The 27,820-nt window shown below is 45.1% G+C and overlaps 3 protein-coding genes across 3 annotated transcripts; 1 reads left to right on the top strand and 2 right to left on the bottom strand.

Moving 5' to 3' along the window:
- Positions 1-99: 99 nt before the first annotated feature.
- LOC118078452 (vomeronasal type-2 receptor 1-like) lies at positions 100-14,028 on the bottom strand. The gene is made up of 3 exons (XM_060269389.1): positions 13,098-14,028; positions 2,788-3,027; positions 100-1,534 (listed from the first exon to the last, which is right to left on the bottom strand). The coding sequence occupies exons 2-3, from the start codon at positions 2,812-2,814 to the stop codon at positions 704-706; spliced, it is 858 nt and encodes a 285-aa protein (XP_060125372.1). The 5' UTR covers positions 2,815-3,027; positions 13,098-14,028; the 3' UTR covers positions 100-703.
- On the top strand, positions 11,143-20,151 carry LOC118081376 (zinc finger protein 239-like). The gene is made up of 2 exons (XM_060269305.1): positions 11,143-11,202; positions 16,023-20,151. The coding sequence occupies exon 2, from the start codon at positions 16,068-16,070 to the stop codon at positions 17,154-17,156; it is 1,089 nt and encodes a 362-aa protein (XP_060125288.1). The 5' UTR covers positions 11,143-11,202; positions 16,023-16,067; the 3' UTR covers positions 17,157-20,151.
- Positions 19,566-20,523, bottom strand: LOC132591802 (vomeronasal type-2 receptor 26-like). Its single transcript, XM_060272241.1, has one exon. The coding sequence runs from the start codon at positions 20,517-20,519 to the stop codon at positions 19,566-19,568; it is 954 nt and encodes a 317-aa protein (XP_060128224.1). The 5' UTR covers positions 20,520-20,523.
- Between the last annotated feature and the right edge of the window lie 7,297 nt (positions 20,524-27,820).

The following is a 27,820-nucleotide window of genomic DNA, read 5'->3' as shown; positions in this document are numbered from 1 at the left end:
CTCATGAGGTGGCCAAAGTCTTGGATCCTCAGCTTCACAATCTGTCCTTCTGGTGAGCACTCAGGGCTGATTTATTTCAGAATGGATAGCTTAGATCTTCTTGCAGTCCATGGGACTCTCAAGAGTCTCCTCCAGCACCATAGTTCAAAAGCATCAATTCTTCGGCGATCAGCCTTCTTTATGGTCCAGCTCTCACTTCCATACATCACTACTGGGAAAACCATAGCTTTAACTATACGGACCTTTGTTGGCAAGATGATGTCTCTGCTTTTTAAGATGCTGTCTAGGTTTGTCATTGCTTTTCTCCCAAGAAGCAGGCGTCTTTTAATTTCGTGACTGCTGTCACCATCTGCAGTGATCAAGGAGCCTAAGAAAGTAAAATCTCTCACTGCCTCCATTTCTTCCCCTTCTATTTGCCAGGAGGTGATGGGACCAGTGGCCATGATCTTAATACCATTCTCATAATACACATATTTTTCTACTTGCTTAGAATGAATTGAATTTGCCATTTTTCTGCCCGTTCATTCCATTTGGAAAAAGATTCTTTTTGGAGCCTCTTCTCAACCCCTCTTACTCTTAACCACCCAGAACAATTGGGTATCATCAGTACATTTAGCTTCCTCACTTTTCACGCACAACTCTAGATGATTTGTGAACAAGTTAAAAAGAAGAGCACATAAGACTGATCTGTGAGGAGGCACCATCATGTTGCAAAAGGAGAATACTGTACCTGCCATGGCTGCAGTCTTAGAAGCCTCAAACTGTCTCCTCCACCCACCATCAACATCTGTTTGGATATGGAAGAATATGCAGAACTTAAGGCAAGTGCCACAGTTTGGATGCTGCTATAAGTAACGTAGCTGTCTTGAGACAGGGCCCTTTCAGTCTCCTCTTGGGAGAGAATCACCAGTTTCTCTTTCTCTGTGCATCTTGTCCAGCCTTTCATGGGCAACACATTCTCTGGACATAAACAGTGAAATGATTTGCCCCAGAACGATAGTGTTGTGTCAGACCGTGGCTTATAGTAGTCATATTTTATCCGTTTTCTAGTCTTCATTATGAAGGACAAAGAACCATGGGTGTACATGAAAGTATTCATATCATGAGACAAGTTCATGTTGATGTCCGGAAAGGCTGTTGTGATCCAAACTTTTCCCCCAGGTTGTATCTTTTCAAGTATCCTTTGGACCCTAATGATGATGCCAAAAGTATTGGAAGAGTCTCCACTGTAGACAAATACATTGACTTTTCTCCACATGACAGGTGGTTCATTCAGCATGGCGATTTGGTATAGATTCTGATAAACTATTTTTTCTGAGAAGGCAACACAAATTCCATTGATGAGCATCAGAGGTGTTATGGAACTGATGAATCTTTCTCCATTATAATTGTCTGGAGCAAAGATTCCAATCCACGTCCATCCAAAATGCAGGAGGAGTTGGACAATCCCCAGGTTCTGGGTTTTCTCCTTTGGGATCATCCGATAGGCAAAAGGGAACTGAGTTTTATCATGGAGAGCAAAGCCATAACTCACCTAGTGAGGAAAAGGAAGAATATCAGATGTATGTTAATAACAAGTGAAAATAACTCAACCTCTGTTCAGGCCATGTCAGTGAGGGGCAGGCTACCCCCCCCATGCACCACAATCCACCAAAAGCATGTTAAAGACAGCTGTTTTTGGACTACAATGTCTATCATCACTAGTTAGCATTGGTGGGCATTGTAGTCCAAAAAAGGTTGGAGACCCAAGCTTGGGAATTCCCGGTTTGGAGCAACTCTCCTATGGGGAAAGGTTAAAATTTTTCAGATCTTTTTAGTTTAGAGAGCAGAGGAGACATGATAGAGTTGTAAAAGTATTCATGATGTGGAGAAAGGATAAAAAGACCATTTTCTCTGTATCTCATAAAACTAGGGCTTAAGGCCATCCAATAAACCTGAATCTTGGAGGATTTAGAATGCTTCTTCAAAGTGCATAGTCAAACTGTGGACTTGCCCCCACAAGATGTCAATATGTCCACAAATTTCATGGCCTTCAGAGAAGAGTAGGTAGACTCAGGGAGGATAAGACTACAAATGATCCCTAGCCAGAGGGCAGTCTGCCTCTCAATTCCAGTTGTTGGGAATCAAAAATGGGGAGAGTGATGTTGCGCTTGGGTTCATTTGCAGGCTTCCTGAAAGTGGCTTCTGGTAGGCTATTCTGAAAGCAGGATGCTGGAATAGATGGACCTATAACCTGATCCAGATGCTTATGCTTTTAAGAAGAAGAAGAATGAGAGTTTGGATTTGGGTCCCATACACTGTCCCCAACTTAGTTTCCCCATGAGTCACTTTTTAAAAATAAAGCCCTTTTAAAAAGCATTTTAAATATGTGAAAATAAACAACAAGAAGAAGAGTTTGGATTTGATATCCCGCTTTATCAGTACCCGAAGGAGTCCCAAAGCGGCTAACATTCTCCTTTCCCTTCCTCCCCCACAACAAACACCCTGTGAGGTGAGTGGGGCTGAGAGACTTCAGAGAAGTGTGACTAGCCCAAGGTCACCCAGCAGCTGCATGTGGAGGAGCGGAGACGCGAACCCGGTTCCCCTGATTACAAGTATACAGCTCTTAACCACTACACCACACTGGCTCTAAGGCACCTCAGGCAAGTTTGAGCCTATTGTAAATAGTTTTAAGGGGATCCTTCAAAAAATGGAGAATCCTTAGAGTAGGAAGGGAGCTCAGGGTTCACATAGTCCAATCGATCCACCACTGTAGTTTCCCTGACTGGTGACTATCCTGGTTCCTACCTGTGGGATTTTGTAGATGCCCAACATGCTAGAAACATGGGTAGAAATGTCCGATTCAGCCCCTTCAATAACAGCCAAGAGGTTCTTGCGTCTTCCACAGCTGTAGTTTGGAACATTCTTTCCCCCACCAGAATGCCCGTCCAGCACTGCTCTGGAAACCACTCTGCCATCAAAATAGGTTTCAAAGAGGTTGTAGCCCAAGGTGATGTTGGGTAAAATCAAAGGATCCTGATTAATCTCCTGAACAGCAAACAAGAAGGACAGAATGTGCCAATACTTCTCTTCAGAGATACTGCAAAGCATCAAATGAAACACTCGTGACAGGCTGCCATTATCCATTCAGTGAAAACAAAATGCCATATTCTTTCTAAAGGCCTTCCCAGCACCTCAAAACAGGGTATCTCTGGGTAATTGTTTCTATGTTTTTATTGGGGGGGAGATACAGATCATGGCTACAAGTTGGATAGTTATTTGCCACTTTTTGAAAAACAGCAGAGAGGTTATTGTTCAGAGAGTCTTTAAAGAACAAAATCGACTTTTTAAAGAGGTTTGTGAAATGCTTGGCAGCTGATCAAAGGGTGTGTTAAAAAGTTGTGGCTTCATGCATCTTCCTATGTTGAAATTGAATGTTCAACCTTTTACACTGGGTAAGAGAAACAGGCACTTGTTAACTTGTTCATGGACAATCTAGAGTTAGGACTGAGCCGTGAAGTGGCCAAGTTTGCTGATGATGGTAGATTCTTCAGGGTCAGTAACACAAAAAGAGATTGTGAAGCGCTCCAAAGGACCTAACAAATCAGAAAGAATGCTTGATAATTTAAGTGTTGTTTAATTAATTTAAGATATAATTTAAGATATAATAAGATAATATTTTAATATAAGATATTAAAATAGTATCTTAAATTAATTTAAGATATAATTTAAGGGTTGTTTAAGCTTTGTACAAGCAAACCACAATGAATGCTGGATAAACAACTCATATGAAATGAGGAGCCATCACACTCAATATCGGGAGAGAACCTGACATGGGGTATCAGAAACTAAGGGCTGTCCTTGGTACCTGGGAACAGTCTATACACAGGTGGGGCAGTGTTGGATCCTGGTACTTACTCACGAGGCCTGATTAATGGAGGTTGAGAGAAGAGGTGTTCCTCAAACACAGCAGCTTTGGGTGAGATGATTCCGCTAATGAGGTGGTCCCCTGCCCTGTAATAATTCACTGGTTCATTCTGAAGCCAGATCAGATTCACAGAGCATTTCCCCGCCTGAGTCCCACAGGCAGCCTGTGGCATTAGCAGCAGCAGCTGCAGAAGCAGGAGGGATATCATCCTAGCAATGTCAGTGGCTAGTGTCGTCCCTTATGACATCAGTGACTTCAGTGACACAACTGGACTCAAGACACGGATTCAGACCTAAAGGTAGGAAGAGGAAATTTCCCATGTGCACAATCCCTGCCCGCCCTCCATCCCAGACCTGGCTCTCAGCTGCAAGATATTTACTTATTATCTTGAGAAGCGTAGGCTAGGAGGTATTTATGTCGCAGTTATTCTTCCAAGCTCGTTGCAAGAAGTTACATCACGTTGCCCATGATTGTGATGCTTAGAATATAGGTCTCAGGGGAAATTCCTAGAGCTTTGGTGTGAAGAGAGGAATCATTATGATTTTGATAATTATAAAGGGGAAGAGGTTTCCTGTTTGCAACCTCTTGGGCTCTCTGCATGGTGCAATGAGCAGGTGCAGAGCTAGAGAGAAAATGTGTTTCTGAGAAATCACCAATGGGGCTCCATTGTCTGACATGGACCTGTGAGGGAGCAGGTGAACTTGGCAAACTTTGTGGTAATGAAACACTTTCACATTAGGCTGGATGAAAATGCTCTTTGTTTCAGACCAGTAGTTCCCAACCTTTTTTTGGCCATGCCCCACCTAAGGATCTCTAAAATCCTGACACCCCCCCCCCCCGGTGACATGTATTTCTTATTATTTAAAAAGTGAACTATTCATGTGCAGCCGTCTCCTAATGTTTCTGTGTGCTTTGGCGTCTGTCACAGATTGTCCTGTGAGCTGGAAGCAGTTTAGGCATGCTGGCCACATGACCTGGAAAGTGGTCTGCAGACAGACGTCGGCTGTGGACAAATGACTAGACTTAAATGCCCAGGGGTCGTTTACCTACCAGACCACTTTAATAATCATTCTGGTGTCAATCACACACCTGTTATTGTGCTGCCATCCTTCAGACCTCTCCTAGAGGAGGCACACAAAGAAGGGCCTGCTGACAGTAAGAAAATGTATCTCCTGAAGGAGTATTATTATGTGTTAAGGAGGAGGGCATGCTTAGTATGATTATGAAAACTGGATGTATGTTATTTTTATTTTTATATTTATTAGTAGTAGTATTAGTTACAGGTAGGTAGCCGTGTTGGTCTGACACTGTCAAAACAAAATAAAAAATTCCTTCCAGTAGCACCTTAGAGACCAACTAAGTTTGTCATATGTATGAGCTTTCGTGTGCATGCACGCTTCAGTGTATCTGAAGAAGTCTGCATGCACACGAAAGCTCATACCTATGCATACCTGCCAAGTTCCTGCCTGAAAAATAAGGGATCGGACCAGAAGTAGCGCTGCCGCCATTTTGGAACTGGGTGGAGCATGCTCAGAAGCGACTTTTGATGCTGCTCTGCCCTGTTCCAAAATGTCCACCGCACCAGAAGTTGCGCCGCAGCCATTTTGGAACTGGGCAGAGCAGCATCAAAAGTCACTTCTGAGCATGCTCCGCCCAGTTCCAAAATGGCCGGCACACCAGAATAAACCAGGGGAAAAAAAATCCGTTTTTTCGGCTGGGAACAGCTGGAAAAACGGGGGTTTCCTGGGGAATACGGGAGACTTGGCAGCTATGTACCTATGACAAACTTAGTTGGTCTCTAAGGTGCTACTGGAAGGATTTTTTTTATTTTGTTTTAGTAGTAGTATAACGTCCTTCATCCCAGGGCAGTTCTCAACATAAAATCACAATATAAAAAACCCACAAAATACATAATAGAAATAAGAACAAAAACCAATAATCCCCCGAGTTCCGGCCCCCATGGGTGCTCTGCCCAGGCGCGAGTTCCATGATTTAAGAGAAATAATTGGATTAAAATTCATGGACATGCTTCAAAAGATGGGGGAGAAGATACTGCCAGGAATTCCAGCTTCTGAGTGATAAGAGAATCGAGGAAATACCACATCAAGGGGGGGGGGAATGATCTGGACGGAACGAAAAGAGAAGTGAAACTTTTTATTTTCTGTACCTTAAGAAGCACTAACCACCTTCCCTGGATGGATGGTCCTCAATATTTTGAACAAAGAAGAAATTAGGAAATAAACTGTCTGGCTATTGGAGTTTCTATAATAGAAGATTGACATTCTGTATATTTTTGGAAGCTGTTCTGCTAAGTATGCAAGAGCAAAACCTCCCCAGCTGGTTATATTTTCACTGGATCTCGCTTAAATACTTTCTGGACAGTTATAAGTGGATTTATGAGCCGTGACGCACTTTGAATTCGAACAAGATAAGAGCTGCCTAATTGAAGATTCAGGAGGCAGAGAGCAGCTAAAGGGCGGGGGAGCCATAAATCTGTTATAAGAAGAGTGTGAATATTTCTATTTGGCTGTTCCCCACCTGAAAAAGCTGCATTTCTGCAATCGGTGGACTTTTTGAGGAGAAGCTGGAATACGATATCTGAGATCTTCAAGATGGCGTCTGCTCGTGCTTGAATGTCGGAGCGGCCGGAGAAGCACTCCAGTTTGTAAAAGGAGGATTTATGGGGAGGCTGGACTGGACAAAAAACCCACACAGGAAGAATGATTTTGTGTTAAATCTCGCTTGATGTCTATCTCAAAAGCTGCGACAAAAGAGGATGATAACAACTAGAAGAATTGCTGGGAAAAGATCTGGACTATAATGGATTATAATGATAAGATTTTGAAATTTGGACTAGGATGGCAGGGAGTAGCGTTACTCAGAATCCCCAGACTTTGAAGCATGGGAAGTCCAAAAATAAATAAATAAAAATAATTATGATTTAACATAATATTTGGTTTAATTGATATGTATTTGTATAATCTGAAATAATTGATATGATATAATTGGTTTGTAGTTGGGAAATTTTTATTTTTTTATTTTTATTTAAAGAGAGAGTGGACTTCTTACAAAACATCAACAAACTCATACAGGGGAGAAACCATAGAAGTGCTAGGGAATTAGATAGAGGTTCCGTTGTAGTGGATGTCTTCAAACCATCAAAAGACTCGGAGTGTTAAGAGCTTTAAGAGTGGAAACTCTACAGGCCATCAAAAGAAGAGAAATGGTTTAAATAGAAGGAATGTGGAATATACTTTGGTTATTAGAGTGTAGAACCTGTTTCTCTCCTAGTTGACAGGAAATGAATCTTAAATGCATGCAGCGTATGTGAGCTTTTGTTGTTTGTATGCAACATTGTCTAGACATGTATTTAAAGTAATCAAGGTAACAATTCACAATAGTAAGCGTAATATAATATTTAGTGTACTTTTAGATAGGGAGGGGGAGTGTGTGAGTCTGGAGTGTTGCTTCTGAATGAGGACGGACTGAGAGTGAGCTGGTTTTGGTGTTTGGTGGAGGGAGTTGGAAATGTTTGTATATGGGAATGGAGAGTTGCCCAAAGTGGAGCTGAGACTGGAGGTGTTGCTTTGGAAGCAGAGTTAATATTATAGGAGCAGCAGCATCACTCCCACTGTTATGATTGCAATAATGGAACCATGAAGACACACAAAGACTGAAAGCACCTATTATTTAGATCTTTCCAATTATTGCCCGGTTTTGAATCTTCCCTACCTGGGTAAGGTAATTGAGAGAGCGGTTGCCGATCAGCTGCGTTGGTGTCTGGATGATACTTCGGCTCTGGATCCATTTCAGTCCGGCTTTCGCCCTGGTTATGGGACCGAGGCAGCTCTGGTCGCCCTAACATATTATCTCCGTAGACAGCTGGATCAAGGCGGGTCGGGACTGCTGATTCTTTTAGCTCTGTCAGCAGCCTTCGACATGGTCGATCACAAACTTTTAGACCACCGCTTTGCCGACGTGGGGCTTCAGGGCACAGTCCGACAATGGCTGCGCCCCTTTATCTCAGGTCGGGGACAGAGGGTGGCGCTAGGGAAGGAGTTGTGGCCGCGGGACTCCTTGGTGTGTGGAGTCCCGCAGGGCACAGTCCTTCCCCCAATGCTTTTAAATATCTTTATGCATCCCCTTGCCCAGATTGTCCAGAGTTTTGGGCTGGGTTGTCATCAATATGCTGATGACACCCAGATTTATCTGCTGGTGGACGACCGCCCTGCCTCGGCCCCGGACACACTGACCAGGTGTTTGGAAGCTGTGGCTGGATGGCTAGGTGGGAGCCGGTTGAAGTTAAGTCCTTCGAAGACAGAGGTCCTCTGGCTGGGTCGGGACGACATGGGGTTGGGGGGCCAACTCCCATCACTTGCGGGGGCTCAATTAGTGCCAGCGCCTTCTGTCAAGAGTTTGGGTGTAACCTTCGATGCCTCCCTTTCCATGGAGGCACAGGTTGCAGCCACAGCTAAGGTGGCATTTTTCCATCTCCGCCACATTAAACAGTTGGTCCCTTACCACTCTCACCCTGATCTGGCCACAGTGATCCATGTGATGGTCACTTACAGGCTTGATTATTGTAACTCACTTTACACAGGGCTACCCCTGAAGCTGCCCCAGAAACTCCAGCGGGTGCAGAATGACGCAGCGAGGCTCCTTATGGGGTCCCTGCTGCGGGACCATATTCATCCAGTGTTTTACCAGCTGCACTGGCTTCCAGTGGAGTACAGGATCAGATTTAAGGTGCTGGTTTTGACCTTTAAAGCCCTCGTACCTACAGGACCGCCTCTCCTGGTATGCCCCACGGTGTATCTTAAGGTCCACAAAGAATAACATTTTGGAGATCACGAGCCATAAGGTGTTTAGATTGGTCTCAACTAGGACCAGGGCCTTTTCAGTCCTGGCCCCGACTTGGTGGAACGCTCTCTCACAGGAGACCAGGGCCCTGCGGGATTTTACATCTTTCTTCAGGACCTGCAAGATGGAGCTGTTCCGCCTGGACTCAGTCTGACCCCTATGTTTTCCTCTCTTATGGTTTTGATTTGGGCCATTTTTAAATGAGGCTGCATTTTAAAAATTTAAATTGTATTAACCTGTATTTTAACTACAGGTAGGTAGCCGTGTTGGTCTGACATAGGCGAAACAAAATCAAAAACTTCCTTCCAGCAGCACCTGGTTTTATATTTTGGTATGAGCTTCTTCAGATACACTGGAATAGAAGTCCCCAGACGCTTATATATAAAGGGTGGGCAGGGGGTATCACTCAGAAGGGTGGTGGAAATGGGTGATTGACTGATGATAGCTGTTGACTGTAAACGACTGCAAACGATATTTACAGGAAAAAGTAAGCGGTGAGATGGTAAGCCAGTGATGGTAAGCCGGTGAAAAGTAAGCCATCCAATGCTCCGCTTCTCCCCCCCTCGGCAGCCCCGCACCGAGGAGTAGTAGTAATGAAATAGGACATCCTATTTTGGGATATTTATTGGGATAAATGGTCAGGGGGCCCTTTACCTTTACCCTTTAATGGGACGTGGGTTGCACTGTGGTCTAAACCACTGAGCATAGGGCTTGCCAATCGGAAGGTCAGTGGTTTGAATCCATTGCTTTGCTCTGGTTCACCAGAAGTGGCTTAGTCATGCTGGCCACATGACCTGGAAGCTGTACGCCAGCTCCCTCGGCCAGTAAAGCGAGATGAGCGCTGCAACCCCAGAGTCGTCCACGACTGGACCTAATGGCCAGGGGCCCTTTACCTCTACCCTTTAAAACATCCTTATTTTCTTGGGATAAATGTTTACATTACAGTAATGTGGCTTAGATTCGTGGGGGATCCTGAAAGACAACAGTTCCGAGGGGATCTAGGAGTCCTGGTAGACCACAAACTTGACATGAGACAACAGTGTGATGCAGCAGCTAAAAAAGCCAATGCAATTCTGGGCTGCATCAATAGGAGTATAGCATCTAGATCAAGGAAAGTAATAGTACCACTGTATTCTGCTCTGGTCAGACCTCAGCTGGAGTACTGTGTCCAGTTCTGGGCACCACAGTTCAAGAAAGATACTGACAAGCTGGAACGTGTCCAGAAGAGGGCAACCAAAATGGTCAAAGGCCTGGAAACGATGCCTTATGAGGAACGGCTTAGGGAGCTGGGTATGTTTAGCCTGGAGAAGAGAAGGTTAAGGGGGGATGTGATAGCCATGTTCAAATATATAAAAGGATGTCATATAGAGGAGGGTGAAAGGTTGTTTTCTGCTGCCCCAGAGAAGCGGACACGGAGCAATGGATTCAAACTACAAGAAAGAAGATTCCACCTCAACATTAGGAAGAACTTCCTGACATTAAGAGTTGTTCGACAGTGGAATTTGCTGCCAAGGAGTGTGGTGGAGTCTCCTCCTTTGGAGGTCTTTAAGCAGAGGCTTGACAGGCATATGTCAAGAATGCTTTGATGGTGTTTCCTGCTTGGCAGGGGGTTGGACTGGTTGGCCCTTGTGGTCTCTTCCAACTCTATGTTCCTATGACTCTTCAGCTCCTTCTAGTTATCATATTCTGTGATGCTATGGCTCTTCAAAGGGGCAGTGGGGAGAAGGGGAAATGAAGGGGGAGAGCCCTGGATCTGGAGATCGCCAGCCCAAGGAGAGGAGGGTGGTGGAATATCTCTTTGTTGCGAACAGGGAAAACCATTGTATTTCAATCTTGCCTTTGAACCAAAGCTGTCTTCCAAGCAGCTCACATAAAATAAGCGGATAGAAGAGATAGATAGATAGATAGATAGATAGATAGATAGATAGATAGATAGATAGATAGATAGATGATAGATATAATGGCGAGGGAGAACACCATTTAGGGTTGTCGTAAGTCACTTTTCCAAGCCCCAAACCCGCATCCCAACTCCGGTCTACTCTGCAGGGCTGTTGTAACGGGGACACCATACGTCACAGCCCTGCCTCCCCCACGTTGGGAAATGGGTGGGGAAATGACCGGATCCCCCTCCTGGGAAGGGATGAAAAGAGATTAAGGACTTTTTGGGAGGTGGGGGGGGGGGTCTCTTTCCCTGCCGCCTCCAGGGATCGAACCTGGGAGATTATCAGGAAAGAAACAGGATATTCAGAGCTTGTTTGAAAGGAGGAGAATTTGTGTCTTCTGGGAGGGAGGGGGGCGTCACTCATTCCTCCCCAAGGGTCAGTGAGCTCCGCTTCCTAGAGAGGCAGGAAGGATAGGAGGGGGGCCGAGGGGGAGGGGGCCTCCATCCACATTCCCGGAAGAGGAGCAGGTCTGCAAAGGAGGAGGAAAAAGAGGTGCAAAATATATATCTATATATATTGTGGGGGGCGGGAGAGAGATAAAGATGCGCTTTTCCTCCCCCCCCCGAATCTGCAAACAGGACTGTTGGGAAGGGAGGTCAGGATTTGGGGCGGGGGGGGGAATGAAAGGCAAGTAAGGGATTTCCCCCCTCCCTCTCCCTCTTCTTTCTGTGGATCAGTCGAGCGGGGGAGGGGCTGATTCAGGCCCTGCTGGGATAAAGGAGTCCCTCCCCCAGAGGGAAAGGAAATGGGAAGAGAAGAGCGAGCAAGGGAGGGGGGAGCAGGGAGGACAAAGAGATAGAGCTGTGGGGGGGGGAGGGAGGAAAGGGGGCAGAGACCCACCCCCCAAGAACAACTCCCTTCCTGGGCGCTATCTGAACAGGCCCCGATCCATGCAATCCTGCTGCAGATCGGGGACCCTCCATTCGCAGGGTTCTCATTGCAAGCCCCTCCCCCCAAAAGAAATCAGCCTTCCTGCCTTTTACTATGGGGGTTCAGGGGGGCCTTTCTGCAGAGGGAGCACCGGCAGGGTTTGCATTGCAAGGTCTCCTTTGCAGCGCAAGGAGATGCTCAGCTGTCAAGAGGTGCTCAGCTCCCCTGCTCCCCCCCCCCGCCAGGACCCCCATCCCCAAGCAGGGCTGGGACTTGAAGCGAGGCCTCCATTCCGCATCCCTCTGCATGTTCTGGGTTCCCCCTGACAGGCATCTCTGGGGCAAGGCTTGGTGGGTCCCTCTTGTCTAGAGCGGGTGGGGGGGGCAAACTTTTGTCAAAGAGAGCCAGATTTAATGAAGTGAAGATGCATAAGGGCAGACCAAAGTTGCTGACCTTTTTTAGAACTCAGAGAGATTAGGGCCTCAAAAGGCACTTTGTACATGCCTGGTCTAGAGAGAGGGAGTCCATGGAGAGGTAGGCTAGATTGGGAGAGAATTGGTGGGCAGGGCGAAGGGGGAGCCGGCCAGGGAAACCTCTGGGCGAAGGGCAGACTGGGGGGTCGGTGGAGGGCAGAGGAAGTTGGGGGGCAGAGGGAGGGAGGGAGGGAAGCATCCATGGAGGTGGAATCGAAGCCAGCATTGGCAGGAGTTGGGGAAAGAGAGAGAGAGAGAGAGAGAGAGAGAGAGACTTGGGGGCTGCCTGCCTTGACTTCTCCCTCCTGCCCAGGAATCTCCTTTGAGTAGACCACGGAGAGATCCCTGAACAGGAGGCCTGATCCACCCACCCTCTCCTCCCTTGAAGCTCAGTCCTTGCCCTGCCAGAAGTCCCAGGTCAGCTCCTGCTTGGGGCGCTGGGGGCTCTTATAGGGAATCTAACCATGGGGGGGGGGGAGAGAGGAAAGGGAGGAAGCCCACTTTATTCTTTCCGCCCTTTGAGGCTTCTGTCTTGGCAACTACAGTCTCACCCACATGCCCGTGTTTCTGGGGAGAAGCATCTAAAGGGTTCCTACCCAGAGATACCTGTGCCCAACTCCTTCTCTCCATTCTACCAGGTTTCCATTATTGCCTCTGTATCAGTTCTCATGCCTGTGGGATTTAAGGGATTGGAAAGATTGCTAATGGTCCCCCCCCCACCTGTGTAATTATTACTACAATTGCTATTTTTATTTATTTATTGAATCCCTCCTCAAACATAAATACATATCCACCTGTGGATTTGTAGTCAGTGGTACATCTGGCCCAATATGCATCAATATACCCAAACTTTTCAGGATTACTAACATCTGGCAACCTCCATTTACTATTCATTGTGCCCTTCAAATACCGTACCCCCCTTTTCACACCCACACAGTCCTGTTCAGGGGGGGGGCATTTACCTTCCTGCTAATAATTCCCACAGCATTAACTAAGTCAGGTTTCCAAGTGGTACCAAGATACAAAAGTCTACCAATTGCTGACCTGGATTCTATGTTGTCAGGTAATGGTTTCAAATCCTGCTGATTCTTTAAGAAGTCAGTAGCCATGGGCGTTGCAACTGGGAGTGCATCTTGCATTTGCAAATTCTGGATAAGGATCTTCTGCCGTTGATTTGGAATAAATGACCCATCTTCTTTTCTTTCAACTTGGATTCCGAGGTAGTTCTGGATCTTTCCCAGTTCCTTGACCTCAACTTCTTTACTTAGGTGTTTCACAATCTGTGCATAGTCTCTTTCATTTGCTGTGGCAAGAATCGAGTCATCAGCAAAAGCTAAAATGTATGAAAAATAAATGGTCCATTTCTGATTCCAGGCTCTAGCATCAAGTCCATGAAGTCCCTTTTGCAGTTTGCTCACTAAATGTCCCTCATGTGGTTTCATAAAACCTCTGAAATTTCACCCTGAAGAAAGGCACTTGCAATGTCAATGTGCCTCATTTCCATTTGCTTGGCGGCTGCAATGCTCAAAAGCATTCTTACGCTGCTGTACCTCACAGTTGGCGCAAAGACTTCAAAATTATTTTTATTAAATTTTCCAATTAAAACACATCAAATCACATTGAAATGATTCCCAATTACATTTTATATTAGACATCCAAATTAATTATACAATTCCAATTAAAGAAAACATTCCAATTATAGCCAATTATACTTAATTTTTCGGACTCCCATGCCTCAGATTTCCAGAGCTCCCTGCTAATCACTAATACCAATTGCTTTTTAAAATTTGTCCCTTATTAAACAGCCTCTGATATAAACTTCATGTATTTTCCAAATCTACAATCCTTTTTTTGGCCTCTGAGTCTATGTTGCAAGCCGGATGTTATCCAAATATTTTCTGTCTCTGTGTGGACTTTGTCTTTAAACTCCCTCTGTTCGCTGGCCCCTAATACCATTTAAATCATAAATTATGTGTGAGGAGTATCAGAGCTAGCAGCTAAAGGGTTAAGCAGCTTGCTGTGTGACGTCTGGCCACTGGGAGGAGGGAGCAGGGGGGGATTACGTTACATGTTACATACGGGAATCTGTTCTCTTTGTTCTCTGTGTGCTGTAATTAGGTTTCGTTTTTGCAATCTGCTCGCCGCTCGCCAGGATTTATAATGTGTAAATAAAAGACTTTAGCTTAGAGGAAAGAATAGTCCTCTGTGATTTATTTGTGTGTTGCCCTCTGTGGTCAACATACCTTCCGCTGTGAAGGAGAAAATTCTGCATTTCTTTGCCAGGAGTGGCACAGATAAGGAAGCGTGCTTGGACTGTTGTAATGTTTTGGCAAAGCTCTAATGAGGCAATAAATTACTCATTAGAAAAACTTCAGATTATGTCCAAATTCCACTCCATGGCTCCTCCAAAAATAGAATTGCAGCTTTTCCAGCGGAGATTCAGCCAGTCAAATATTATCACTCCTCTTGAAATACCGATTGGCTTCTTCCCCGCCTTTAGCTGCATTCCATTCCAGAGCCATCTTCTCTTAATTACGAACTGCGACACAGATCTTAAATCCTCATTAAAGTCTCAAATCTTGAAGCATCTCAACCAGGACCAGGATTTTAAGGGAGATTTTTGCAAAATTGTCAAGATATATATAATTCCTCCATTTTCATATTTGTTTATATTTCCATGTCCACACAGTTTATCCTTTCTATTTTCCTGCTGCTCTAGATCAAGTCCGATGTTCCGTCCAGGAAAGGTATTTGATATATTATATAAGAAAAAAACAAAAAAGGTTGCACTTCCCTGTAAGGCGTCTCGGATTCTCCAGATAATCCATCTTCATTCCTTTCCTGCGATGTTCCCTCTTATCTCTCAGTGGCCGTAATTCAAATAGTTTTCTCTGCTACTCAGGGCTGTGTCCATAAGCAATAAATTTTCACTCATCATCTGAGGCATGCCCAAAACTTTCCTCTAATTAAAATTACAAGTAATGGGACCCATGTTCCTGTTGGGTGGCTTCCAGGAGTGCCGACTCCAATGGGTGCTCAGCCCAGACCCCACCCCACCCCCGCAGGGTCCGGGTGGGTTAAGGGGCATCTGCGGGCCAGCGGCCCCTCCCGTCATCCCGGGAGGGGTAAGGGAGGCTGCTTACTCCCAAGGCAGCCACCGAAAAACACCGTTGAAGCGGAGCTGATGGTATTGTCCACCATTCCCTCCAGCACATGGGCGGAGTCTGGCGCAAAGACTTCATCATAATCTTCCCCATAGCGTTGAGAAAAGCCTTGCGCTGCACTTCCTCTTCTGCCCTTTCTTAATCTGAAACACCCACTTCCTTCGTATGGCCTTCTTACCGGGAGGTAGGTCAGAAAGGGTCCAGGTCTTCTTCTGATGAAGTACAACATCTCCTTCTGTGTGGCCTTCCTCCAAAGAGAGGCTTCTGCAGTTGGCATCTCCTCCCAGGTAGAAGGTTCTTCAGAATAGAAATTGTGTGGCGGCGGCAGCGGGAGGCTCCATTAGCTAAAGTGGTACCTCAGATTAAGAATGATTTCAGGTTAAGAACGGACCTCCAGAACGAATTAAGTTCATAACCTGAGGTACTACTGTAGCTTCCAAGACTTCTCTTGCTTCTAGAAGCACTAATGTTGCTTCCAGTGCACAAAATTGTATTAATTTAACTTAGGACCCTGATGAATAGTGGGCAGGTTCATGGACATAGAGCAGCCCCCTTTCCTATGAGAAACCACTTTTTTAAATAAAAAGTAAACTCCACAGTTCAAGCGTCTTCTAAGATAATGCTGCTTCCTTAACGCTGATTAAGGGTTATGAAAGGCTGATGATGCATTACAATTATTTAACATTATTTCATTTGCCTTTCTTAAAAATCTGGAACATATGGAGGGCAGGAGAGAATGTATTAGATGTTATAATAAGAGCAGATGTTGATTGATGTGTGTAATATTCCTTTGTTTTCTTCCTAGAAAACAAATAGGATTTCCTCCCCCCTTCACCCTCCAAAGGTGACAATGGAGAAGGCCGTCAGAAATCTGGGGGGGCATTTCAATGCAAATAATGAAGAAGCCGTTAAAAAACCATTTAAATGCATGGAGTGCGGAAAGAGCTTCAGTCAGAGTGGACACCTTAGAATTCATCAACGGACTCACACGGGGGAGAAACCATTTCAATGCATGGAGTGTGGAAAGAGCTTCAGTCAGAGTGGACATCTTAGAATTCATCAACGAACTCACACGGGGGATAAACCATTTAAATGCATGGAGTGTGGAACGAGCTTCAGTCAGAGTGGAAATCTTAGAATTCATCAACAGACTCACACAGGAGAGAAACCATTTAAATGCATGGAATGTGGAAAGGGCTTCACAGAGGGTGGAAAACTTAGAATTCATCAACGGACTCACACGGGGGATAAACCATTTAAATGCATGGAGTGTGGAACGAGCTTCAGTCAGAGTGGAACACTAAGAATTCATCAACGGACTCACACTGGGGAGAAACCATTTAAATGTATGGAGTGTGGAAAGAGCTTCAGTAGGAGTGGACATCTTAGAATTCATCAACGAACTCACACGGGGGATAAACCATTTAAATGCATGGAGTGTGGAAAGAGCTTCACGGAGAATGGAACACTAAGAATTCATCAACGGACTCACACTGGGGAGAAACCATTTAAATGTATGGAGTGTGGAAAGAACTTCCCTTATAGTGGAGCACTAAGAATTCATCAACGGACTCACACTGGGGAGAAACCATTTAAATGTATGGAGTGTGGAAAGAGCTTCAGTAGGAGTGGACATCTTAGAATTCATCAACGAACTCACACGGGGGATAAACCATTTAAATGCATGGAGTGTGGAAAGAGGTTCAGTCAGAGTGGAGAACTAAGAATTCATCAACGGACTCACACTGGGGAGAAACCATTTAACTGTATGCAGTGTGGAAAGAGCTTCTGTATGGGTGGGCAACTGAATTCACATCATCGAACACACACAGGGGAGAAACCTTATAAATGTATGGAGTGTGGAAAGAACTTCAGTCAGAGTGGAAGTCTTACAAAACATCAACAAATTCATACTGGGGAGAAACCATATAAGTGTTAGGGAAGTGGATAGAGGTTCAGTTGTAGTGGAAGTCTTACAAATCCCCTAAAGACTCTGAGGGGTAAGAGCTCTAGGAGTGGAAACTCTACAAGCCATGAATTAACTCAAAGAAGGGAAATGGTTTAAATAGAAGGATTGCAGATTCTGCTTTGGTTATTATGGAACGCTTTTTAAAGTGTAGAACCTCTTTCTCTCTGAATGGACACTTTCCTTCACATAAGTGACAGGAATTCCATCTTAAAGGCATGCAGCGTATGTGAGCTTCTGTTGTTTGTATGTAACATTGTCTAGACATGTTTTTAAAGTAATGAGGGTAACATTTCACAATAGTAAGCATAATATAATATTGAATGTACTGTTCGATAGGGAGGGGGAGTGTGTGAGTCTGGAGTGTTGCTTCTGAATGAGGACGGACTGAGAGTGAGCTGGTTTTGGTGTTTGGGGGAGGGAGTTGGAAATGTTTCTACAGTGGTACCTCTATTTACGAATGTTTCTACTTACGAACGGAGCTCCGTCCGCCATCTTGGATGCGGTTTAGATAGGATTTTTTCTAGATAGGGTTGCTTCTACTTACAAATTTTTTCTCCCAATGCATTCCTATGGGATTCGACTTGCAAATTTTTTCGACTTGTGTGTTCGGAACGCATTAAATTCGTAAGTAGAGGTACCACTGTATAGGAATAGCAGCATCACTCCCACTGTTATAATTGCATGAAGACACAGAAAGACTGAAAGCACCTCCTTATATGCCCAAGGTAATTTTGAACCCCTCATCTATTCTTTTGATTTATAGATATACTAGCTGGCCCTGCCACGCGATGCTGTGGCTTAATCTTTGAAATGCAAAACAATGAAAAGGTAAACAACTGTGAAGAGCAAATATTTAAATGTATATGCACCAACAACCTTTACATATACAACGAGATTAAAAATGTTTACAAATGTTTACAACATCTCATGGTCGAAGTATTAAAAATCCAGTATAAGGTGCAATAATCAAGACTCCCCTGTAAGCCCCACTGTGGCTTAGTTTGTGAAATGGGCCCTCAAAGTCCCCCTTCAGAGTCCCCTGTAGGCCCCACTGTGGCTTAGTCTCTTAAATGGGCCCTCAAAGTCCCCCTTCAGAGACCCCTATAGGCCCCACTTTGGCTGAGTCTCTTATATGGTCCCTCAGAGTCCCCCTTCAGAGTCCCCTGTAGGCCCCACTGTGGCTTAGTCTCTTAAATGGGCCCTCAGAGTCCCCCTTCAGACTCCCCTATAGGCCCCACTGTGGCTTAGTCTCTTAAATGGGCCCTCAGAGTCCCCCTTCAGACTCCCCTGTAGGCCCCACTGTGGCTTAGTCTCTTAAATGGGCCCTCAAAGTCCCCCTTCAGACTCCCCTGTAGGCCCCACTGTGGCTTAGTCTCTTAAATGGGCCCCCCAGAGTCCCCCTTCAGAGTCCCCTGTAGGCCCCCTGTGGCTTAGTCTGTGAAATGGGCCCTCAGAGTCCCCCTTCTGACTCCCCTGTAGGCCCTAAATGGGCCTTCAAAGTCCTCCTTCAGACCCCCCTGTAGGCCCCACCTAAATTATAAATAATGAAGGCACCAGCCGAACCTCCCTGGGGAGGGTATTCCACAAATGAGGAGCCATCACAGAAAAGGCCTGTTCTCTTGTTGCCACCCTCTGGACCAGGCATCCCCAAACTGCAGCCCTCCAGATGTTTTTGCCTACAACTCCCATGATCCCTAGCTAACAGGACGAGTGGTCAGGGATGATGGGAATTGTAGTCCAAAACATCTTAAGGGCCAAAGTTTGGGGATGCCTGCTCTGGACCTTTCCTGGAGGAGCCACACGAAGAAGGGCTTCAGATGATGATCTCTGGGTCCAGATAGGTTCATAGGAGAGAGTGGTCCATGAAGTATTGTGATCCTGAGCTGTTTAATGCTCAGTATCATCACTTAAGGCTGTAAGTCCTCATCTCTCCACTCTTCCTCTGATTAAGGGATTCCCTTTCAAATTCGCTGCCAAGCTACTTCTGTCCAGTTTCTCCCTCCCCCAAAAGGGAAAAAGGAGCATCTATCTTCTGACATGCTTGTAACGAGTAAATTAGACAGTGGCCTGACCCCACACATTTCATCGACAGCCCACCAGCTGAACAGGGTTTAAGAAAGAAATATTTTAAAGTCAAATCTATCCGCAGAACTGGAAATTTTGAGAATAAGAGGCTTCATTTAGTTAACATCATAATTTAATGGTGAATAAAGGCCTCAGGTCCAGTTTGTGGCATCTCAACTTAAGAGAACTGCTTGCTAAAAAGGGCAGCTAACACGAACATCAAAAAATAATCTCTTCAATCTTAAAAAGAAGAACAGTAATTTCGTTGTTCCCGCAAGGGGACAATGACAATAAAGATATCTTAAATAAGATGTCTCACTTCGATTTCATTGTGACATGCTCCTTCGTATTCAGATCAGCTCTCAGCACAATAATGTAGCACTTGGGAATGAAGATGCAGCCCAGAAGCCCAGCACTGGAGGCCAAGATGGAGAAGACCTGCACAGCTACCATGTATTTCCCCTTTGTACTCAGGTAGGTAGGAACAAAAGACACCCAAACACTGCAGAAGACCAGCATGCTGAAGGTGATCAGCTTGGCTTCATTGAAGGACCCAGGCAGTTTCCTGGCTAGGAAAGCCACTGTGAAGCAGATGGCAGCCAGGAAGCCCATATAGCTGAGGGAACCATAAAACATGGCAGCAGACCCTTCATTACATTGCAGGATAATCTCTGTAGGCTGGGAGTGCATGTCAGAGACTGGGAATGGGGTAGAGGTCCCCAGCCAGATGGTGCAGATGAGAACTTGGACACTAGAGCAGGCAATGACAATGGAGTTGGCCAGACTTTTCCCAAGCCATCTTCTAACCTTGTTTCCTGGCTTTGTAGCCAGGAAGGCCAGCACCACCGTGATGGTTTTTGCCAACATAGAAGAAACAGCAACAGAGAAGATGATGCTGAAGGCTGTTTGACGGAGAAGGCAGGTCGCTTTCCTTGGGCGGCCGATGAAGAGGAAGGAGGACAAAAAGGAAAGCAGAAGGGAGAAGAGGAGGATATAGGAGAGGTCTCGGTTATTGGCTTTGACTATGGGAGTTTCCATGTATCTAACAAAGATGGCGAAAACAAAGCCCATGGTTAAGGAGAGGAATAGGGCAAAGGAAGCCAATGTGATCCCCAAAGGTTCTTCATAGGCAAGAAAGGTGATAACCTTGGGGACACACTGATTTTGGTGCTCGTTTGGGTGCTGATCTTCTGGACATGTGGTGCAATAGTCTGCATCTGAAAGGAAGAGGAGAGCGTTCAGTAGTCCTAACATGAAGCTTAGAACCATAATATTACGTGTTCTGCTACATTCCAAAATATATACGCTTGAAAGTACAGTTCAACTGTGGAACGAACTCTCTTGGAAGTTTGTGGGCTCCTCTTCCTTAAAGGTTTTCAAGCAGAGGTTGGATGGCCATCTGTCATGGATGCTTTAGTTGAGCTTCCTTTAGTTGCAGGGGTTTGGACTCGGGGTCCCTTCTAACTCTGATTCTTCGTGTGCATGCACACTTCTTCAGATACAGTGAAATGGAAGTTTCCAGGCACTTATGTAGAGAAGGGGTGGGGAGGGGTGGGGATGGGGAGGGGGGATCACTCAGAAGGGTGGTGGAAATGGGTGATTGACTGACTGATAGCTGTTGATGACCGGAAACGATTTGCTAAAAACTTAGTTGGTCTTTAAGGTGCTACTGAAGGAATTTTTTTATTTTACTTCGATCCAGACCAACACGGCTACCTACCTGTAACCAGAACTCTGATTCTATTATTCTCCTTGTGCCTTTTTACATTTACATTTTGTTTATATAGCAAATTCCCTCTCTAATCCCTCTTCTCTTTATTCCCTGTATTTTCTGATGGTTTTCAACATGCTGGCCTCTTAGATCTCTGAGTAAATCTCTATTCATATTCTCCCAAGGAATGCCCTTCCCCTCTACGTTACCCACCTTCTTGAGTGGAGATTGTCCCTTCAGCACACAGTGCACAAGCATAGCAGCAAACCGGTTGTCCTTCTTGAACTACCTTGGCATATCCAGGGCGACAGCTTTCAGTACACCTGGCGCAAGGCACAATCTGGCAATTAAGCGAAGGAGCATCAAGGGGAAAGGGTTAGAGATGTGGAATTGAGCCATGAGGTGTGGAGGGACCCTAACCCCCCCCCCAGGTAAATACTGCTGATGCACAAGTACGGTATCTACGGTATAGGTACGGTACGGTATCTAGTTTAGAAACAACTTTTGCTGCTCCAACAATGGCAGAGCAAAGGATGAAGGAAATATCAGAGGCCTGATAGGACAGGAAACAGGTGTTAAGAAAAGGGAATCTCTGCAGTTTTTATTGGCACTGGGTGGAGGGCACTGAGCCAGAGGGTGATTGATGACTTTATGCAGAAAAATGTCTGGATGTCGGAGCATGGAAACTTCATTAAAAATGTTAAACAAGGATGGTCAGGGATGCATGTTATTGGTGATTGTTACAGCATTTTTCATCACCAATCAAATCAGGATGCCACTGGGATCTTGCAGATTTATATCATACAGAGTTACAGTAGTACTTCGGGTTACAGACACTTCAGTTTACAGACTCTGCTAACCCGGAAGTAGTACCTCAGGTTAAGGACTTTGCTTCAGGATGAGAACAGAAATCGTGTGGCAGCGGCGTGGCGGCAGCAGGAGGCCCCATTAGCTAAAGCGGTATCTCAGGTTAAGAACAGTTTCAGATTAAGAACGGACCTCCGGAATGAATTAAGTTCTTAACCAGAGATACCACTGTAATACTATTCACTCTCACAAAAAAACCCATTATTTGCCCTTGTTTATTTTCACAAATTTAAAATGCTTTTAAAAAGGGCTTTAAAGTGACTCATGGGGAAACAAGGTTGGGGACAGTGTACCCAACCCCACTCCAGCATGCAGTTTGAGCTCCAGCTTGGTGGGAAATTACCAAATTTTCCAGTTCAAATCAATTTCCCCAACACTGTAGAGTTTATGGTGCGAATTTGGGTGGGGCAGGTGAGGCCTAGATTATAGTCTGCATATGAATAAAATAAAATAATTTACAGCATCATATAGAGGGCCTTCTCGGTGGTGGCGCCTGCCCTGTGGAATGCCCTCCCATCAGATGTCAAAGAGAAAAACAGCTACCAGATTTTTAGAAGACATCTGAAGGCAGTCCTGTTTAGGGAGGCTTTTAATGTTTAATTGTTTTATTTCATTTTTCTGTTGTAAGCTGCCCAGAGTGGCTGGGGAAACCCAGCCAGATGGGCGGGGTATAAATAAATTATTATTATTATTATTATTATTATTATTATTATTATTATTATTATTATCATCATTATCATTATCATTATCATTATTATTATAGATAAACCCTGTAAATAATTTGGGTTTAATAAATCTCAGCGGGAAAGAAGCACATAAAAAATTCCTTTACCTCTTTAAACTGCAAGGGCCACACAATGGCTTCTGTGTTAATGGTGAGCTTTAAATGTGAGGCTGCCTGTCTCTCTAAGCTCCCGACTTTCACTCTGCCTTGAGACTTATTGGGAAACAGCACCCAGTTCACAATATCGTAGTCAGCTGCCAGCTCTCCATTCTCATCCGAATACAATCCGCCCCTGGAGGTGTTAAACAACTGGATGTTTCTTAAGAAAGGGTGGAGCTGGACTGACATGAGAAAAAACATAACTGAGAAAACATGGAAGTCTATTGGATACTTGATCTCTTTTCACTTTTCACTCTGGTCTCCTCCAAATTAGGGCTAGTGCACTTCTGGACTCACGGGAATAATGTTGTTGGCTTTTGACAGTCACAGCTGAGCTGCATTCTTTTTATATATATATAAAGTTTTATTGGATTTTACATTTTTATCATATTCCAACATATCAGATCATCAAAATTAACAAGATACCCCCCCCCAAAAAAAAAACAGAAGAGGAAGTTTAGGGAAGTAGGGGTGTGTGTGGAGAATTGGGGGAAAGCTGAGTTGCATTCTTAATTGATCACTAGAGAATGATGACTGAACCATGGAATGTCTTCCGATGTCACCAAGGCAAGCCAAATAGCATAGGAGAAATACAATTTAGATATCCCTTGGAAATGCTGGCACGGGTGAGGCAATTGGATTGGATTGGATTCTGGGTGCAGGACCAGGATTCAAGGGGTGGGGAGGAATACCTGCCATGGCTGCAGTCGTTCAAGTCCCAACCTGTCCCCTCTACCCATCATCAACACCTGCTTGGATCTGGAAGAATAGGCAGAATTTAAGGCAAGTGCCACGGCTTTGACGCTGCTGTAAGTAATGTAGCTGTCTTGTGACAGGGCCCTTTCAACCTCCTCTTGGGGAAGAACCTTCAGTTTCTCTTTCTCTGTGCATCTTATCCAACCTTTCGTGGGCAATACAGCCTCCGAACATAAACAATTAAATGATTCATCCCAGAACTGTAGTGTTATGCCAGACCGTGGCTTATAGTAGTCATATTTTGTCCATTTTCTAGTCTTCATTATGAAAGACAAAGAACCGTGGATATACATAAAGGTATTAATACCATAAGATAAGTTCATGTTGATGTCCTGAAAAGCTGTTGTGATCCAGACTTTCCCCCAAGCTTGTACCTTCTTAAGTATCCTTTGTACCATGATGATTGGGTCAAATCTATTGGAAGCGTCCCCATAGTAGACAAATACATTGACTTTTCTCCACGTAACAGGTGGCTCACTCAGTATTGAAATTTGATACAGAGTCCTTTGCTGTATTTTTTCTGAGAAGGCAACACAGATTCCACTGCTGATCATCATAGGTGTTAAGGAACTTAAGAACCTTTCTCCACTGTCATTGTCTGGAGCAAAAAGGCCAATCCATGTCCATCTGAAATGCAGGAGCAACTTGACAATCCCCCAGTATTGAATTTCTTCTTTGGGAACCATTTGGCAGGCAAAAGGGAAGTGAGTTTTATCAGTAAGAGCAAAGCCATAACTGACCTAGCGAGGAAAGGAAGAATATCAGATATATGTTAATAACAAGCAAAAAAAGGGACTGACTTGACAAGGAGGAGAAGGCTATCCATGATTACTAGCCGCAAGGGCCATGTTCTCCCTCCACTGTTGAAGGCACCATGGTCTTGAAAGCCAGTTGTTGGGAATCAAAAGTGGGAAAAGTGGCTTTTTCACTCAGACCGCACTTGCAGACTTCCCAGAAGTGGCTTCTGCTTGGCTGAAAATGGGATGCTAGACTAGATGGACTTATAGGCTAAACCAGCTTCAGGGTGTTTCTATCAGGCTATTATAAATCACTAGCTGGCCCGCCACGCATTGCTGTGGCTCATCCCTGTGATTGGCCCCACCCTGTCCCAAGCCATGACCTTTCCCGCCCCCTCCTCCCCTCATCTCCCACCCAGGAGAGCCCCCACCTCTACTCTGCCTAGTCTGCAAAGCCGAGCTGAGATGTTGTGGAGAGAGAAAATTTCCTACCTGCAGTACCAGTGTAGTCGCCACTAGAGGCCGCTGTTGTGCAACATCTCCTGTGCTCCCAGAATCCCCGGCTGTCTGAGTTTTGTGTTCGGAAACAGTGGGTTTTACCTGCTTTACCTGCCATAGGTTTGACATCTGTCTACACAAATGGTACGCAAACCATCGGATATTACGGTAGCATGTGACGTTGTGTCCAAATTTGAACGCAATCAGTCAAGCGGTTGCGGAGAAAGGCCATAAAACACAAACATGGACCTTTTACATTTATATATATATATAGATTTTAGGAGAATCCAAAAATGGAGAGTCCTAGAGTTGAAGGGGAGCTCAGAGGTCCCTCCAATGCAGGAAATCCACCACTGTAGCTTCCCTGATTGGTGACCATCCTAGTCCCTACCTACCTGTGGGATTTTGAAGATGCCCGACATGCTAGAAACATGGGTAGAAATGTCCGATCCAGCCCCTTCAATAACAGCCAAGAGGTTCTTGCGTCTTCCACAGTTGTAGTTTGGAATATTGCTTTCCCCACCACAATATCCATCTAGCATTGCATTGGAAACCACTCTGCCATCGAAATAGGTTTCAAAGAGGTTGTAGCCCAAAGTGGTGTTGGGTAGAATTGAAGGATCCAGATTAATCTCCTGAACAGCAAGCAAAAAAGACAGGATGTGCCAGTACTTCTGTTCTGAGATACTGCAAAGCATTAAATACAGCAGTTGTGACAGGCTGCTTGCGGCTACTCTTGAGTAACGACGCTCCACACTTGCTTGTCTTGAAGGTGTTTTTATTGTGCATCTTATTTACAGTGCAAAGAGTCTGGAAAACATGTCTGCTTAGTCCGAGTCAGAACCTCGCAATGGGTTCTTTCTGTTTCGCGCCCAACATAACAGCTTGGGAACCCCAAAGCACCTCCCTCTCGCCCTATGGGGTGCCGTGCGCCTCAATTCAGGCGTCCGGGGGGGGGGGAAGGGCCATCCTTATGACTGCTCTCCCGTCATTTCCTCCCCAGCTGCTTCCTTCCCTACTCGGTGTTGAGGCTCTCTCATGCTGTCAGAGCCTCTCCCCCCCCTCTCTCTACTTCCTGATTCCTGTAATCTGATCCGCTACTGGACTTGCTGCTCTGAGAGGAACTCGACCTGATGAGGGGGAGCTGTTCCCTATAAGCCCTCCCCCTTACAATGCGCCTCGAAGCAGTGCATCCTCAAATAATTGTTCCTATGTTTTATTGGGGGACAAATACAGAATCATAGAATCATAGAGTTGAAAGAGACCACAAGGGCCATCCAGTCCAACCCCCTGCCAAGCAGGAAACACCATCAATGCATTCCTGACATATGGCTGTCAAGCCTCCGCTTAAAGACCTCCAAAGAAGGCCCTGGTTGCAAGTTGGATATTAATTTGCCACTTCCCAAAAACATTGGAGAGTTTATAGTTTGGGATAGAAGGTCCGCAGCTTTCAAAGAACAGAACCAAATTTATTTCAGAAGTTTGCGATATGCTTGGAAGCTGATCAAAGGATGTTATAGATTTCCCGGGTTCCACTTAACTGGGAGTGACCTCCAGTTTGCTTATTGGGATTTACTTCTAAGTGGCTGACCAAAGAGTAATGTAACTTTCACCCTTTGTTATGGGCAATGGAGTCCTTAGTGAAGGAAACCCCCAGAAGGCCTTAAAGACTTCTTGAGCCATTTCCCTGCATCTCCCTTCTGTCAGTGAAATTCACTGACAGCCACAGCAGTGAGGGGGGTGTCTTAAGGATGTGGTGGGTTTATGCTTGGCACTAGAGAAGAAATATTCAGTCTGCAGTGCCTTCTCCTTAGCAGGGTATAGATTGCTAGATGCAATTCTGGGCTGCATCAATAGGAGTATAGCATCTAGATCAAGGGAAGTAATAGTACCACTGTATTCTGCTCTGGTCAGACCTCACCTGGAGTACTGTTTCCAGTTCTGGGCACCACAGTTCATGAAGGATACTGACAAGCTGGAACGTGTCCAGAGGAGGGCAACCAAAATGGTTAAAGGCCTGGAAACGATGCCTTATGAGGAACGGCTTAGGGAGCTGGGTATGTTTAGCCTGGAGAAGAGAAGGTTAAGGGGTGATATGATAGCCATGTTCAAATATATAAAAGGATGTCATATAGAGGAGGGTGAAATGTTGTTTTCTGCTGCTCCAGAGAAGTGGACACGGAGCAATGGATTCAAACTACAAGAAAGAAGCTTCCACCTAAACATTAGGAAGAACTTCCTGACAGTAAGAGCTGTTCGGCAGTGGAATTTGCAACCAAGGAGTGTGGGGGAGTCTCCTTCTTTGGAGGTCTTTAAGCAGAGGCTTGACAGGCATATGTCAAGAATGCTTTGATGGTGTTTCCTGCTTGGCAGGGGGTTGGACTGGATGGCCCTTGTGGTCTCTTCCAACTCTATGAGTCTATGATTCTATGACTCTAAGGTTGCATATATCATTAACAAAAAAACAAAAACAAAAATAAATCTCTCTGAGAGAACCACTGTCTCCTCACTCTCAATACATAAGGTGAGCCACATCTGGGACACTAACTCATGGAAGTTATGAACAGCTAACTGATTTGATGTTTTTCCCCCCAGCAATCAGGTGGTATGCAGTTACTTACTCGGTAATCATGGTTAACGGGGGCTGAGAGAAGTTGTATGGTTTAAATAAAGCAGTTTTGGGTGAGATGATCCCACAAATGAGATGGTCCCCCGCCCTGTAATAATTCACTGGTTCATTTCGAAGCCGCATCAGATCCACAGAGCATTTCCTCGCCTGAGTCCCACAGACGGCCTCGGGCAAAAGCAGCAGCACTAGCAGCAAAAGTGATATCATCCTAGCAGTCACTGTGACAAACAGTGACTTCAGTGGCACACCTGGGCTCTAGCCACGGATTTAGAGCTAAAGCTAGCGACAAAAAGCTTCCCACCTCCACAGTCCCTGCCTGCCCTGAACCTCAGGCCAGTCTCTCAGTGATGCTTAATATTTTGAGAAGCATTTGTGGCATCATTCTTCTTCTTACAAGATGTTGACTCATTTTCTCCTTGATTCTGAAGTTTAGATTATTGGTCTCAGGGGGAATCCCACAAGATTTGGTGTGAGTAGAGGAATACACCA

The sequence above is a fragment of the Zootoca vivipara genome, chromosome 2 (assembly GCF_963506605.1).
Source record: "Zootoca vivipara chromosome 2, rZooViv1.1, whole genome shotgun sequence".
Classification (NCBI taxonomy): Eukaryota; Metazoa; Chordata; class Lepidosauria; order Squamata; family Lacertidae; genus Zootoca; species Zootoca vivipara.
This window is presented reverse-complemented; position numbering and strand designations above follow the sequence as displayed.